General features: G+C 44.3%; 1 protein-coding gene across 1 annotated transcript in view; it reads right to left on the reverse strand.

The window, feature by feature from the left end:
- Positions 1–421: 421 nt before the first annotated feature.
- adcy8 (adenylate cyclase 8 (brain)) overlaps positions 422–13137 on the reverse strand; it is a 60406-nt gene continuing 47690 nt past the window's right edge. The window contains exons 12-18 of the mRNA XM_041054924.1: positions 12515–12687; positions 11345–11423; positions 7346–7504; positions 3354–3500; positions 2019–2111; positions 1386–1500; positions 422–1171 (exon numbers count right to left, since the gene is read on the reverse strand). Of these exons, the coding sequence (XP_040910858.1) occupies positions 672–1171; positions 1386–1500; positions 2019–2111; positions 3354–3500; positions 7346–7504; positions 11345–11423; positions 12515–12687 (1266 nt within the window). The 3' untranslated portion in view covers positions 422–671. The remainder of the gene's footprint in view (positions 1172–1385; positions 1501–2018; positions 2112–3353; positions 3501–7345; positions 7505–11344; positions 11424–12514; positions 12688–13137) is intronic.

Below are 13137 nucleotides of genomic sequence, written 5' to 3' on the forward strand. Positions count from 1 at the left end.
CTCCACAGGGTAACGTTTAAAGCCGGGACAAAGTTCTCTGGTTTGCATGTTTGTCCTACTCATGTTCGAATAAAGTTTTTAAGGTTAGGGCTTTGAACCCGACTTAAGACAGGAACTGGATCAGCCCATCTGGTGTTGGACACTCAGGGGCTCGATTCGCCAAATTTCCAACATGCAAGCTGCGATTTACAACATGATATCGTTTCCCCTTGTGTTAATTTTCAGATTTAATTAATCCCTCATGCACGAGTGTGTGTGTGTGAGCCCTGTGGACACAGTGTCGGGGCGACACCATAAATACCACCTCAGCGACTCCGCTGTCCAATCAAACTGCTTTAACCTGATTTTTGTTTGGACTAGCTCTGGTGCAGGAAGCTAACCTCGCCTGCAAAGCTCTGATTGGTCAGTTGTTGAACTGAAACTGAATCTGAAAAAGAAAAACCAGCTCTGAATGTGCAGCGACTCGGAGTCTGGAGCCCAGGTTACGTTTCCAGTCCTGGAACGCTGAAGTTGTTTTGACATCTTATGTTAACGTTACTCAGATTAGTCAGACAACCACTGCTCTTTATCTCCGCCCACTGAGGTTTAACTCAACCACCGGGGTTTTTTTTGCCTGAGGAGCATCTCTGCGTCTGAGAAACCTGCGTGGAACTAAAACTCCAGTCTGCTCTTCAGGACAGCTCAGTCTTATCAGCCGCTTCGGCGTGATGCCCCCCTCCCACCTCGGAGCTACCAGGCGCTAACAACGTCCTGCGGTTGTAGTGGTGGTGGCCCTTCATGATGCCCGAGTTGTTGTTCTCGTTGAGGATTTGCTTTTGCTTCTGCCGGTTGAGAGACTGCACCAGGCCGAGCACCACGGCCGCCAGCGAGTACTGGCCGGTGATTTTGCGCGGCTGCAGGATGAGCGGGTTCGGCTGCACCCGGCCCAGCAAGAAGTGCGTTCGGATCTTGCCCTCCTGCTCGCTGATGCCCTTCACGTAGATCTCGCCGCGGTACTCGAAGGCAAAGCCGCGCTCCTTCAGGATCAGGTAGGTCTCCTCGGGTACCTGGATCTTGCCGCTCACGCCTGTGCTGTCCATCCGGCTGGCCAGGTTCACCGTCTTCCCCCAGATGTCGTACTGCGGCTTCTTGGCGCCGATCACACCCGCCACCACCGAGCCGTGAGCCATACCTTCCAAAGACAAGCAAGCGACCCGTGATTTCAGCTGCACGGTTAAACAATGCTAACGTGCTGCAGTAAAGCAGGATTCCTTTCTCCTTATAACCTGACAAACTGGTGACTTGTTATAAAGAGAACAAAACAAAAATGTGAGGAAAAAAAGGGACAAAAAGGAAAAAGAGAATAAAAATGAATGAATCTCTTCCCTGAATAACAGAGCTCTTACCGATCCTCAGCTCAAAGTTGTTGAAGGAGTGCTTGTTGATCTCCTGGATGCTCTCGTTGAGGGCGATTGCAAAGTCTGCCAGCGCACACAGGTGACCCCACTTATCTTCACATTGCTGTGGAAGGCAGAGGAGAGGAGAAGAAGAGTGTGAGTCAGCTGAGCGTCAGGACTCGGCTGACGTCAGGACGAGCTGGAAGGCGGCGCGTCAGAGATCAAAGTGGAAAATTGTCACTTGAGGGACACGAGATGAGCCGTGCTGACGTTCCAGAGGAAACTGCATCCAACATGGACGCCAGCACTACGGCACGTCTGACGCCTACAGTCGCTGAAGTCACTGATGTATGATTACATGAGCGTACTCAATGATGGTTGTAGGCTGTGTCTTATTTAGACCAAGTTGTTGTACAGCTGCTTGAATTAAGACATTTGACAACAAAGATATAAAGTATTTTAACGGTTTTGCTCAGTTTGTTTAGTTTCTTTATAGAGTTCATGTAACTCAAAGTAAAAAAAAGTGTTTGACTGCGCCCCCACCTGAGATATTTAAAGAACCTACTGTTTTTGTCTTATTAGACTAATAAAAAAAAACAATAAAGCACTAATATCAGTTTTGTCGACACCGGAGGACCTCACCTGTTTTTCAGGCGACAGACCGGAGACGGCCATGTAGGTGCTGCCGATGGTCTTGATCTTCTCGATGTCCTGGAAACGGTCCTCACCCAGCAACTGTGACAGTTGGTGCAGAGAGAGAGACGTTGAACATGGGTAAGAGTTTTTTTTTTCTCATGTCAAAAAACTTTTCCTACACTCGATGAGCTGCCCACACAGATGGGACTCAGTGAGTCTGAAGACATCCAAAACGGAATCAGTCCAGCGACTGGTCCAGTGATCGGTCTGTGCTACATGTAATCCTGCCTTCTGTCGCTCTGCTGTGGAACTGACTGACCAGAAAATACACCAGAAAAGACCTAATACAGGGCCTGTAGCTGAACAGTGACAGTGAGTCTGACCATGAATGCAAGCAGCTTGAACAGAGAGCAAACTGTGTACGTAGCATGAGCACCAACGTAGCTGAAACACCTGGACTGTTCTGAGCTGCAGCAGACAGAACAGAACCTATGATTAGAAGCTGTGGATCCTTATGCTCACACACATTTCAGTGCTTCCTCCTGAAAGCTGCTGTTCTGATCTTATTATCTGCTGCTGATGCCATGAACCACTCTGCCATCGTGCTCTGGAGTTACAGAGGAAAGAGAAGTCAGCTGGTGTCTGAGGGAGAGTGAGGAGCGAGGCCTGAGGCGGCAGAGCTCAGTTACTGTCTGTCTCTGCTCTTTTTACACACTCTGACATTTTCTGTCGAAAACTCGATCAGGACCGAAAGTTCCTCCAGACTTCGGTCTGTTCCCTGGGAACCAAGACGTGATGAGAGTTTCTGGAAACTTCAGCAGGATAGCTAACTCATACTGAACCCGAGGCAAGTTTTTTCATCTTCTACTTTATTTCTACTTTCTGCAATCAGTGATTCTTTGTGCCAGTTTCTGCAGTCAGCTGCCAGGACACGTTTTTTAATGTGCAAAATCTAATAAATCCAGGCCAAAATTAAACCTGAATTTAAAGATATCCTGACTTTAAACTGCAAGCCTGACTTTAACTAAAGTCTAGATTTCTCTGATAAAGTCTGTGTGGTTTTCTGTTTGTGAGGAAAGTCAGTTCTCCACAGCAGAACGTGTTTTAGAGGGAAACCTTAACTGAATGTGATGTTTAGTCCGTGTGATTGTTGTTTTCTCTTTGGAATAAAAGCCTTGTGATAACCTGCAGACACGAGTCTCCTGTTGTTTCTGCCTTTGCATTAATCAGTCCAGATGTTTTGCTCAGAAATGGAGGACGCTGAGGTCGGAGGTGACCCTCTGCACGTCTAAAAGTTGGGCTGAAGTAGACGCGGGTGGACTTCAAAGTCCACAGCCTCACCTCGTCAAAGTCGGCGATGATTTCGTTGAGCAGCCTCAGGCACTCGACTCCCTGGTTGTTCATCTCAGTCTGGGAGTAGAAGTCGGCGAAGCCCGGGATGGAGGCGAACATCACGCCCACAGCGTCGTAGGACTGCGAGTACAGCTCCTGTGGGAACAGACGGCACACAGTGAACGACCGTGGTCACGTTTTCCACAATGAGATGAAAAATAATTTCACGCATCACTTTTGTTCCTACACGGTTTAAGTTAAAGCTGTCGAGTCCTCTGGTGTCTGTGGTGTAAATGTGCCTGTGCAACAGCTCGGCCTCGTCCTGAGCTGCGATCTGTTTCTGCTGCATGTGCAAAGTCTGTCTGCAGCTGCACTACACCGTCTCCTCCACCGGGGGGCAATGTTGACACATGGCCAGAAGCTGTGTGGCCCTGCTGACGTGAAACAGCATGTCCTCACGTACTGATGCCACATGCCGTAATTAATCGTGTCGTTATGTGAATGTTTTAGTAATTGGCTGGTAAACATAACGTCCAGCCAGAGTTCAACATTTGGACTAAATAATGCAGGAGAAGTCAGGCTTCTCTCTCTCTCTCTCTCTCTGCATTCTGCTTGACTTTTTAATGTGATTACGCACTTATGAAAATAAGCCCCTGACTTTATTGTGTCATCCTCCCTGACATTATACACACTTAATGAGCTCAGTCAAATGTCAAAGCCTCAAAGTGAAAGTTGGTAAAAGTCAAACTAATTTAATTTCTTGGCTCTTCTCGTTGGAACCAGGCCAGTCTGTGTTCGGAGGTTTCATCCTGCGAGTGAGGCCTTGTTTTCTACGCTCGGTCCTCAGGTGGACACAGACGGAGAGGGAAACGGCTTCGATGCTCCGAGTCTGTGTGGGGCAGAGATCCGCTGACTGTGAAGGCCAGAGCCATCAAACCGTTCGGTGAGCCCTCGTGACCGAACCGTAAATGTGGTTCTTTTCAAGGCCGGAACATGTTCACAACAGCAGAACTCAAACAGCATCAGCACGGTAGTGATGCAGCTTCATGAACACATGAACTGGACAGATGGACACGTTACCCAGTGTTCCTTTCATCGATGAAACACTACAACAGAAAACATTCGCTGACAAGCTCCACGATAAAAACAAGACAATAAGAAAATAAAAAGGAAGTTTATGATGAAACGCGTGACATGTGACATGTTCGACAGCTGGAGCCTCAAAATGCTCAGCAGACGTGAACATTAAAGATGCATGACATAAATTAGACTGAAATGTCACCTGATGACATGAAGGTGACAGAATGAAACGTTTTCATCAAAGACCATTAAAACGGAATGAAAATCAGTTACCACAGACTTTACTTTAGATTACACACACTTTAGATTTTTAATTTCAAAGGTGAAAGGTCCTCAGAAGTCACTGTACAGTCCTCCACGTCGTGTTTAATACCCACAACAACAACAAATCCAGAATAACTCAACATAAACCGTATTTTTCTGCTTTTAACTCGTTTGAATTTGAAAGTGTCAGCACAACACAGAACCAGGAAGCAGCCGCCGAGAACACAGGACCTAAAACTCTTTACTGCAAACTGCTCAGAATAAAAGCTTCAATCAAACAAAACACCTCAAACTGAAAATGTTGATATAAATGACACTCGGCTTTCTGTCACCTGATTAATTCCAAAGATCATCAACACCTCTTCAGGGCTGTAGGAGCCTATTAATAACCCAGTGCTCCAGTATCTAAATCACGGAACAATAAACAGCCTGATTAATAATGTAACGAGTGATTAGGACCCAACCTATCCTAATGGATGCATTTTTAATCATGTCCTTTTTAATTAGGAACAGGCATGGGAGCAGAATGATATCAGCTCTTCTCTCCTGACATTCATAATTCATCGGCCGCTCGCCTTTTGTTCGGGAGGCAACGGAAGATTGGCGGAGTCGATAATGAAGGAGCCCGGCGAGGACAGACGGGGACAATACGGCGATTTGACTCCAGCGTGTGATAACTGTCCTCTCTGCCGACCAATACAATCAGTCAACATCGAGCCGGTGAATGAGGAAGAAAGCATTAAACAAAAAAAGCTCAAATATTTCACTTCTGTTTTTGTCTTTAACTAATTTCCAACCCTGCTGACGGACATTTAAAATGATTCGTCCCTTTTATCTTAATTGCCGGCAGCTCATATTACACAATAACAGTGACGTTATCAGCCAGTCTTTGATTATGAAGCTTTCACGCTTTTAACGTGTAATTAATCTTATAAATCTCATTAAAACCAATGATTTTTTTTTTTTTTGGACCAACTTTGGTCCAAACTCTATCTTAGCATCTACTGATGGATTGGCTCAGAATTGAGGACAGATACTGGTGGATCACAGAGGACAAAGAGTTCTTTGACCCTCTGTCTTTTCCATCATGAGGTCAGTTTTACTCGCAAAGAAAATCAATCAGCTGCAGCAGTATAGAAAATGGATGTTACACTGAGATGGTGAACACAGTGAACACGTCCTAAACATTAGCACTGACAGTGGGGACACGTTAGCATGCTGATGTTAGCCTTTAGCTGAAAGCACTCAGCCTGACAGAGACTCTGTGACTCTAAACTCTTTGTCCTCTGAGAAACATTTACCAAATCTCTCGCTCTCACCACATGCCCTCGAAGTCGGTTCATCAAATCGCTGCTCCGGCAGCGCTGAACCCGTCCACTGCGCACGCTGTTACTGTGAAGTGGAAACGTTTAGGAGAAACAACAGCTCAGCGGCAAAGCGATGAGCCGCACGAGCTCACAGGGCGGGAAAATCGATTGTCCTCGGTCACAATACTCAGAAGCACCGGACTCCCTCACGAAGCAACGTCGTCACAAAACCGTTGCTTTCAGCGTCCGAGCAGAGGTACACGATCCTGAGATCAACTCACGCAACGCCAAGTGTCGGCACGAGAAAACTAAATCTCACTGCCTCTGGACTCTGTAGCAGTGCTGTTACTGTTCTCCCAGTTTGATGTGGGAGAAGCTGACTGGCCTGCACAGAGCCAGACCTCGATCCCCACACAGCAAAGTTGGACCTCGGTACGGCTCTTGTGGTTGACTGGGAGCAAATCCATTGACCCAGGCTGCAACGTTCGAGTGTCCACATACTTTTAACCACCTAGCGTATGTCATATTAACCACAACAGACTTCTAGGATCTAAGGTGCAGTGGTACGGTTTGGAAAACAGGGTTAGCAGCGATGTAAAGTTCATTCAATGTACAGCAAATGGGCTTAAACGTGCACAGATGTGCTGCAGCTTTACAGAAGAGCCATCAGATTTGTGTGTTAATGTGTGTGTTCCCATTTTAGACTTTTAATGTGTGCAGAACTCAGCTCTATTCAGTGGAAATTAAACGTACAAAAGGGAAAAGGGCAGAAGAGATAAGCTGAACAAAAAGAGAAAGTTAGTAAAGTTTGACTCGGCGGAGAGTTGGACCAGCTGAGTCACGGCTGCGACACACAGACAGATCAATGTGTTCTCCGCTGCTGACTGACAACATGTTATTAAAATCAAATCAAATGCACGCCACCAAAAAAAAAAAAAGAGCTCTCCAGCTCCACAAAAGTTTCCGGCTGAATGAACCGCCCCACCAATTCTCTCTGTATCTGTACAGCTGTTTGAAAAGCAATTACAGAGCCTTTTCTTTCCTCGGCGGGCTGGAACACAGAGGCTCAGGGAACGAATTGTAAAGAACGCAGGGGACGATTCTGGAACAGGTCCTCGGTGAAGAACGAGGTGAAGCGTGCAGACGCGTGAGAGGAGGTGGCGCTGTATAAAAACCCTGAGCTGAGGACTAATGTACTGAGCTTCAGATTATTTTCCTGGTTCTGTCCATCTTTTCCATCCATAAAAATAACATCTTACTCATAAGGCTAACAGCTGAGAGGACAGTTTATGGAAACAATCAGACTGTCACTGTGACATAAAGTTTGAATGTAAGTGAAGTTGCACAGACCTCGTTGTCCCGATCCTTCTCCAGGAAGTGGCGGGCCACGTGGCTGGGCAGGATGTTCCTCAGCATGTTCTCGTTGTGTTCTCGCAGCTCCTTCATCTCGTTGATCTCCTCTTTGGCCTGGACACGCCACAGGAAGTCCAGCCGGGCCGTGTACTCCAGCTGGAGACAGAAGAAACACAAAAACAGACAAAAAAAAAAAGTTATATATATAAAGTCATTTCATAGTCACATATTCCACAGATCCTCCAATCATTATGTTGCACTGAAGATTATTCCTCACAGAAACAAAGAACTCGAACAATTCAGAGTTACTTTTCATTTTATCCAAAGGTTTCATGCTTCTTCTGAAGCCGCTCAAAGACCTGAAAATGCCTGCTCCCTTTTTTCTTCACAGCCTTTTTCGGACTTGCCAGACAAGTCTGGCACTTTGTTAATCACTTAATTGCTTAAAAACTTAACCAAAGATCAGGAGAGAGTCTGTTGTTTACTTCATTTAGATGATGGAAAAGCCGAGCTGCGTCTCTGGAACGAACAGCTAAATTAAAAAATCCGTTAAAGGTTGGATCAATTATGAAACTCGAGAGAGCACGATCAATCTGAAGCGCGGCAAAAAAAAGGATTCTAATAAGCAACACAAATTACTTTTCTTAATGCACAACTGATACAAAGTCATTTGAATACATCTAAACTAAAGCTGTTAGCATTTGGTTTCTGCTTGTCGGAGAGAGGATATTGGAAATGAAAGTCGGGGTAGGCAGATAAGCCTGTGAGGATTCAAGCGTCTCTCTCTGTCCATTGGTGGAAACAGTTTTGTGATTAATCGTGGTATCAATTAGTCCCTTAATCAAATGAGTGCGTAATAAAACTTCAATCTCATTTTCCGTCTTTCTAATTAAGAATGCAAAGCTTGCATTCTGGGCTGGTGTGGCGGCGGGATAATGAGACGGTGGCCGGTGAAATGACGGGTCACTCAGTCGTTAACCGACACGACCTCCGCGGTGCCGAGCTGGCCGACACGTTCATTCAAAATGGCTTCTATTAACCCTCTGAGAGGTGGAGAAAAAAATCTGTATCTGTGAAAGTGAAAGAGTTACACACTGAAAAATCTTCTTACGTTTATTCTGTGCTATCACTTCTTCTCCTTGATGAAAGTATTTGATTTCTTCTTATATTTCTGGGGCCATTAGATAACAACCATGATTAATATACTTATGTCGAAATGATTTCTTAGAAAAGTGGGGTGTCAAAAAAGAAACCCTAATCATTTCAAAATAAGAGCCTTGTCTGCGGCCTTGTAATGAAATGCTTCATGTTCGCTGTGCTTGATAACGTAATTACTGCTCTGACAGGAAGCAGCGCTCATGAAGAACAACCTCATCTGGCTTCTCTGCTCTGGTGCTATTAGTTTATTATGTAAAAAGGTCTCCGGCTTAGTTTCTGCTGCTGCTTCTGGAGACACAAAAAATCTCCTTCATACAGCAGAAAGCATGTGAACGTGTGAGAACCCTGCTTAATCCAACACATCAAACTGTATCATTCATCGTTAAATTCACACGAACACAGCTAAAGAGAAGAGCTTTCTCCCTGTGAGCTTCAAATCTGACTGGAATCATCTGTTTTTCAGCAAAGAGTTTCCCACGCTCACATAATAAGTTGCGCACTTGCAGCTTCAGCATAATGTAAATGGAAAATGTGCGTTTTGTGGCTTATTGTGGAGACATCATGCATAACACATTGTGAAGACATCAAAACACAAAACACTCACATTTAACAAGCGCTGAATGAGTGAGGTTCTCGTAATGAAAGAGGCTGTGAAGAAGAATAAAGGAGTGAGAGAGTCTCCTCCATCTTCCTGCTCTAATAGGCTCTTCTTCACAACACAATGAAATCACTTAAACGTCTCCTCTGAAAAAGCTCTAACTAATGTTTTTACACCCTCTGTGTTTTCTCAACAATGGATGATGCTGCTGCGAGTTTTCGGCTACAGAAAGGCCTGAAAAGCCTCGCTGTTGATACAGAGCGCAGACGATGAAGCTGCTTCATTATTCCAGCATTTTGTTTGGCGATACATTACCTCCGTTTTGTTTCTATTGGATCTCGGCTCCAGGCAGCAAATGCAGTCCCCCGTCCCCAAAATGTGAGATTTTAATGTGTGAGATTTGTGATTTCTGTCTGAATCGATCACGAGCTGCTGAGAACACGACGAGAAGGAAGTCATCTGCTTTCTAAAGGACGAGGTGACTTATGCAAATGTTATTTCAATTTATTTTCATCTGACAGGTCAACTCTTGGTTATGTCTCACTTCTTAATGCTGTGTCTCGGCACGAGAAATGGAAAGAGAGAGAAAAAAAGCACTTTGCCCAAAGACCATTTAGAATATTCTGCAGAAAAGAGCCGGTTACAGAGTTCACACTGTGTTTAAACCTGGAGCATCGAACGACATTTAGCTCGCTGTTAAGAGTAAAAACTCTGTTTTCTGTGCCTCCTTTTGTCTTGGCCCACTGCATCAGGCACAAACAGCCTCTCAGACCTGTGACTGTTAACACACCTCATGCTGTGAGCCGTCATTGTCTCTGCTTTGCCAAACAAGTGGCAGAATTGACCCGGGGAAAATCAATATGCCACTAGATGACTTCAAATGCGGCTGCTTTCTACTTTCATGGGGCTACAAAGGACCCTCAATTACAACCTTCTCTCCTCCGTCTCTGCCCGGCGCCGAGCCGCTGAACTACATGATCAAAGGTTGCCATAGAGAAAGCATGAAAGCGACGTGGTGACACCAGTTTCCATCAGGCTGCTGACTGTGACTGCATCTTTCTAAAAATGGCTCGTACTTTGAATCAGACGTGTAAACGAACAGAGGCTTGTTTCTGTTTAGCTCTGTATCTGAGCATCATTCAGGTCAGATGTTACACAACACTACAACCTGACCGGACGGTTTTCTCCGCTGCTGATGCTGCTGACGGGTATTAAAGCGCTGATGTTTACAAGCAGCTCAACCACAGAGCCATTTTCCTGTCTTACAGTTTTAAATGAAAGAGGCCGGAGGACTCAAAGACAGCCAGTGTCCTACTTCCTGTATTGCAAAAATGTATTTTCTTCTTTCTTATTACTTCATTTACATCACAACCCTTCAGATGTAACCTCCACAACTAAAGGGTTTTATCCCAAACACCCTATGTGAGGTTTTAAATCATGATGCTGGATTAATGTTTAAGTATTTAGACCAGAAGAGTCACTGTCTTAGGTCTGCAGCTCTGATTTATACACGTGAATCAGAAACAGGAACAGGTGGTGTCCCTGTAGCTCAGTGCTTCCCTCTTAGTCGTGTCATTTAAATTGTTCCATTGGCACCACTTGGTTGCTTGTTGCAGAAATTTGAAAGTGTTTAGGTGTTGATGCAGATGGACGCTTCCCACTGACTTTTGTTAATATTATTATTAATGACTACACTCGTGTGTGATAGAGCCGTCCCCACATTATTAAAAAAAACACACTGATGATACACATTTTTCCAGTGAGTGATGTTATTATTTATAAAACAGATTCGTCATCTTGTTTGAGCACCATCGGGACTGCAGCTGTCTGTCTCTTGTCTGTTTATCTTCCTCGCCCGTTATTTTTACTTCAGGTTAGCTGCTAACGCTAATTAGTCGGCTGCATAGCAACAAGAATGATGCAATGTTCCTCGGGCCCATTGCATTCCTGTTCTCCCTGTTATTTATATCTCAGTTTAAAAGGTCTGAGGTGAAGAGCAGTAAAGCTGTCTCTGTGGGAGCAGAACATGGTGGTTTGGTCCCAACATTTTGTTTTACGGCTCAGTCTCCACAGTATCCTGCTCAGATCCACTCAGGAGACAGGAGGATCGTGTCTCTGTAAAGACAGTGATCTCTAATTCACCAGTTTCAAAAAGACGTCAGAGGATTTTCTGATGTGACACCTCTGAGGTTAAAGTCTGGGACTGATTTCGAAATGGTTGAAGCTGCGGTTGGTCTTACCTGCTGGCCGTGGTAAAACACTGCGAGGAGGAACATGGCCATCAGGAGCAACGATGTCTCTTTAGTTCCCAGGAAGTTCCTGTTGGAACAAAAAGAGAGGTGCACGTAGAGTCAATCGCTTTTTAAAATCTGAGTTGGAGTTTAACAAAAAAAGTACATGCATATTACATATAGCAAATTCAACTTTATGTCCTCTGTGCTGAAAATGTCCATCACAACTCAGTTCAGTTTGAAGCCACATACCAAAAAATATTAAAATAAGTCATCATAGGAATCCAAGAAAAGAAGCATATATAAAAAATATTCAATTCAAAATTTTCATTTTTTACATTTTTTTTCTGGTCAAATAAATTTAACCAGAAAAAAACATCCTCAAACCAAACATCTGTCAGTGCAAAGTGCTGAAGATATAAATGATAAAACCAATTATTTCACAGATTTCAGCAAAAATAAAAAGTATTAGGCTGAATGACTCGAATCCAAAACTTTCTGCACCGGAGATGAAACAAAGTCGTGAAGCTGAGTCTCCACCTGAGATGTTGACCTTCCTCTCATTTCCCAGAAGGCTTTAAACACATGCTTCCCATCAGTTCCCTATGGAGATGATACCGTATGGAAAGCTCTGCTTTAAGGCGGTATTGTGCTTTTTTTCTCTCTTTTTTTGGACCAGTGTTTCACGGCTAGATGCTCAGGATGCGTTCGTACATTGTCACTGTAAAGGTCACCGTGCTATAACTGAGAACGCCTGCAACATGGGTTTTCTCACATTTGCAACATTTATGTCCAGAAAAAAGGTCAATGTGGCTCCGTGATGTGAGGAAGGGGTGAGGAAACACACGAGACATTAATGTACCTGTCTTTAACTTAATACATGTACTTTGCAGAGAACTGGACATGAGATATCAAGTGTGCAAAGCATGCAATCGCTACATAGCCGACATTAGCATTAACAGCTGTTTACTTACCAGTCGAGAAGAAACATATAGCACCTTTAAAGAGAAACTAAATGATCTAAAATCTCATCAGATCATTTACTGTCTGATACATATGAAGCATCACTGTTCTTACAAATGGGAGTCAAACTGTTAAACAGCTCCAAAACAAAGTATGTGGACACCTGAGCGTTACACCCATATGTGAGTGCTGAAGACGTCGTTCCAAAACACTCACTCTGTGTTGTGGTGGACGGTGTCGTAACGGACAAACAGCGAGGTGTAGAAAGCTTCAGTGAGCAGCGAGTAGACGGCGATCATCACCAGCAGCACCGCCAACTTCAGCACGGAGTTCAGCCGCAGAAACACTGCGCACGTCACCATCGCCAGGACGCCCGTGAACACAAAGTACTGGGGAGGAGAACACGTGTGCTTTTATCACGGCCATGTTTTATTTAAACAGTTTGGTCCACAATTGTAATAACTTTTGTTCTAGCGCCACCATCAGGTCTAATAATTTAGTTTATGACCAAATATCTGCAAAACTAATAACACCTCTATCAGCCTCAGCTGTACTTTCAGTCAGTTAGCAAACGTTAGCATGCAAACACGCTACACTAAGATGGTGAACACTGAATATTATAAACAGTGAATAAAGTGATTCCAGGGAAAGTCACAGTGGAAATCAACTGCTCATTCTTCCTGTGTGTTCAGTTTTAAAACAATACCTTAACCTTAGAGAAGCTAAACAAGAGATATTTAAAAGCAAAATTGTCAAAACTGAAGCAGCTGATGCCAAGAGATCCTGAATTTTAGTCTCTAGTATGGAGAAAAAAAAATCAGTAACTCTCTTAACAGCTC

The sequence above is a fragment of the Toxotes jaculatrix genome, chromosome 14 (genome assembly GCF_017976425.1).
Source record: "Toxotes jaculatrix isolate fToxJac2 chromosome 14, fToxJac2.pri, whole genome shotgun sequence".
Taxonomy (NCBI): domain Eukaryota; kingdom Metazoa; phylum Chordata; class Actinopteri; family Toxotidae; genus Toxotes; species Toxotes jaculatrix.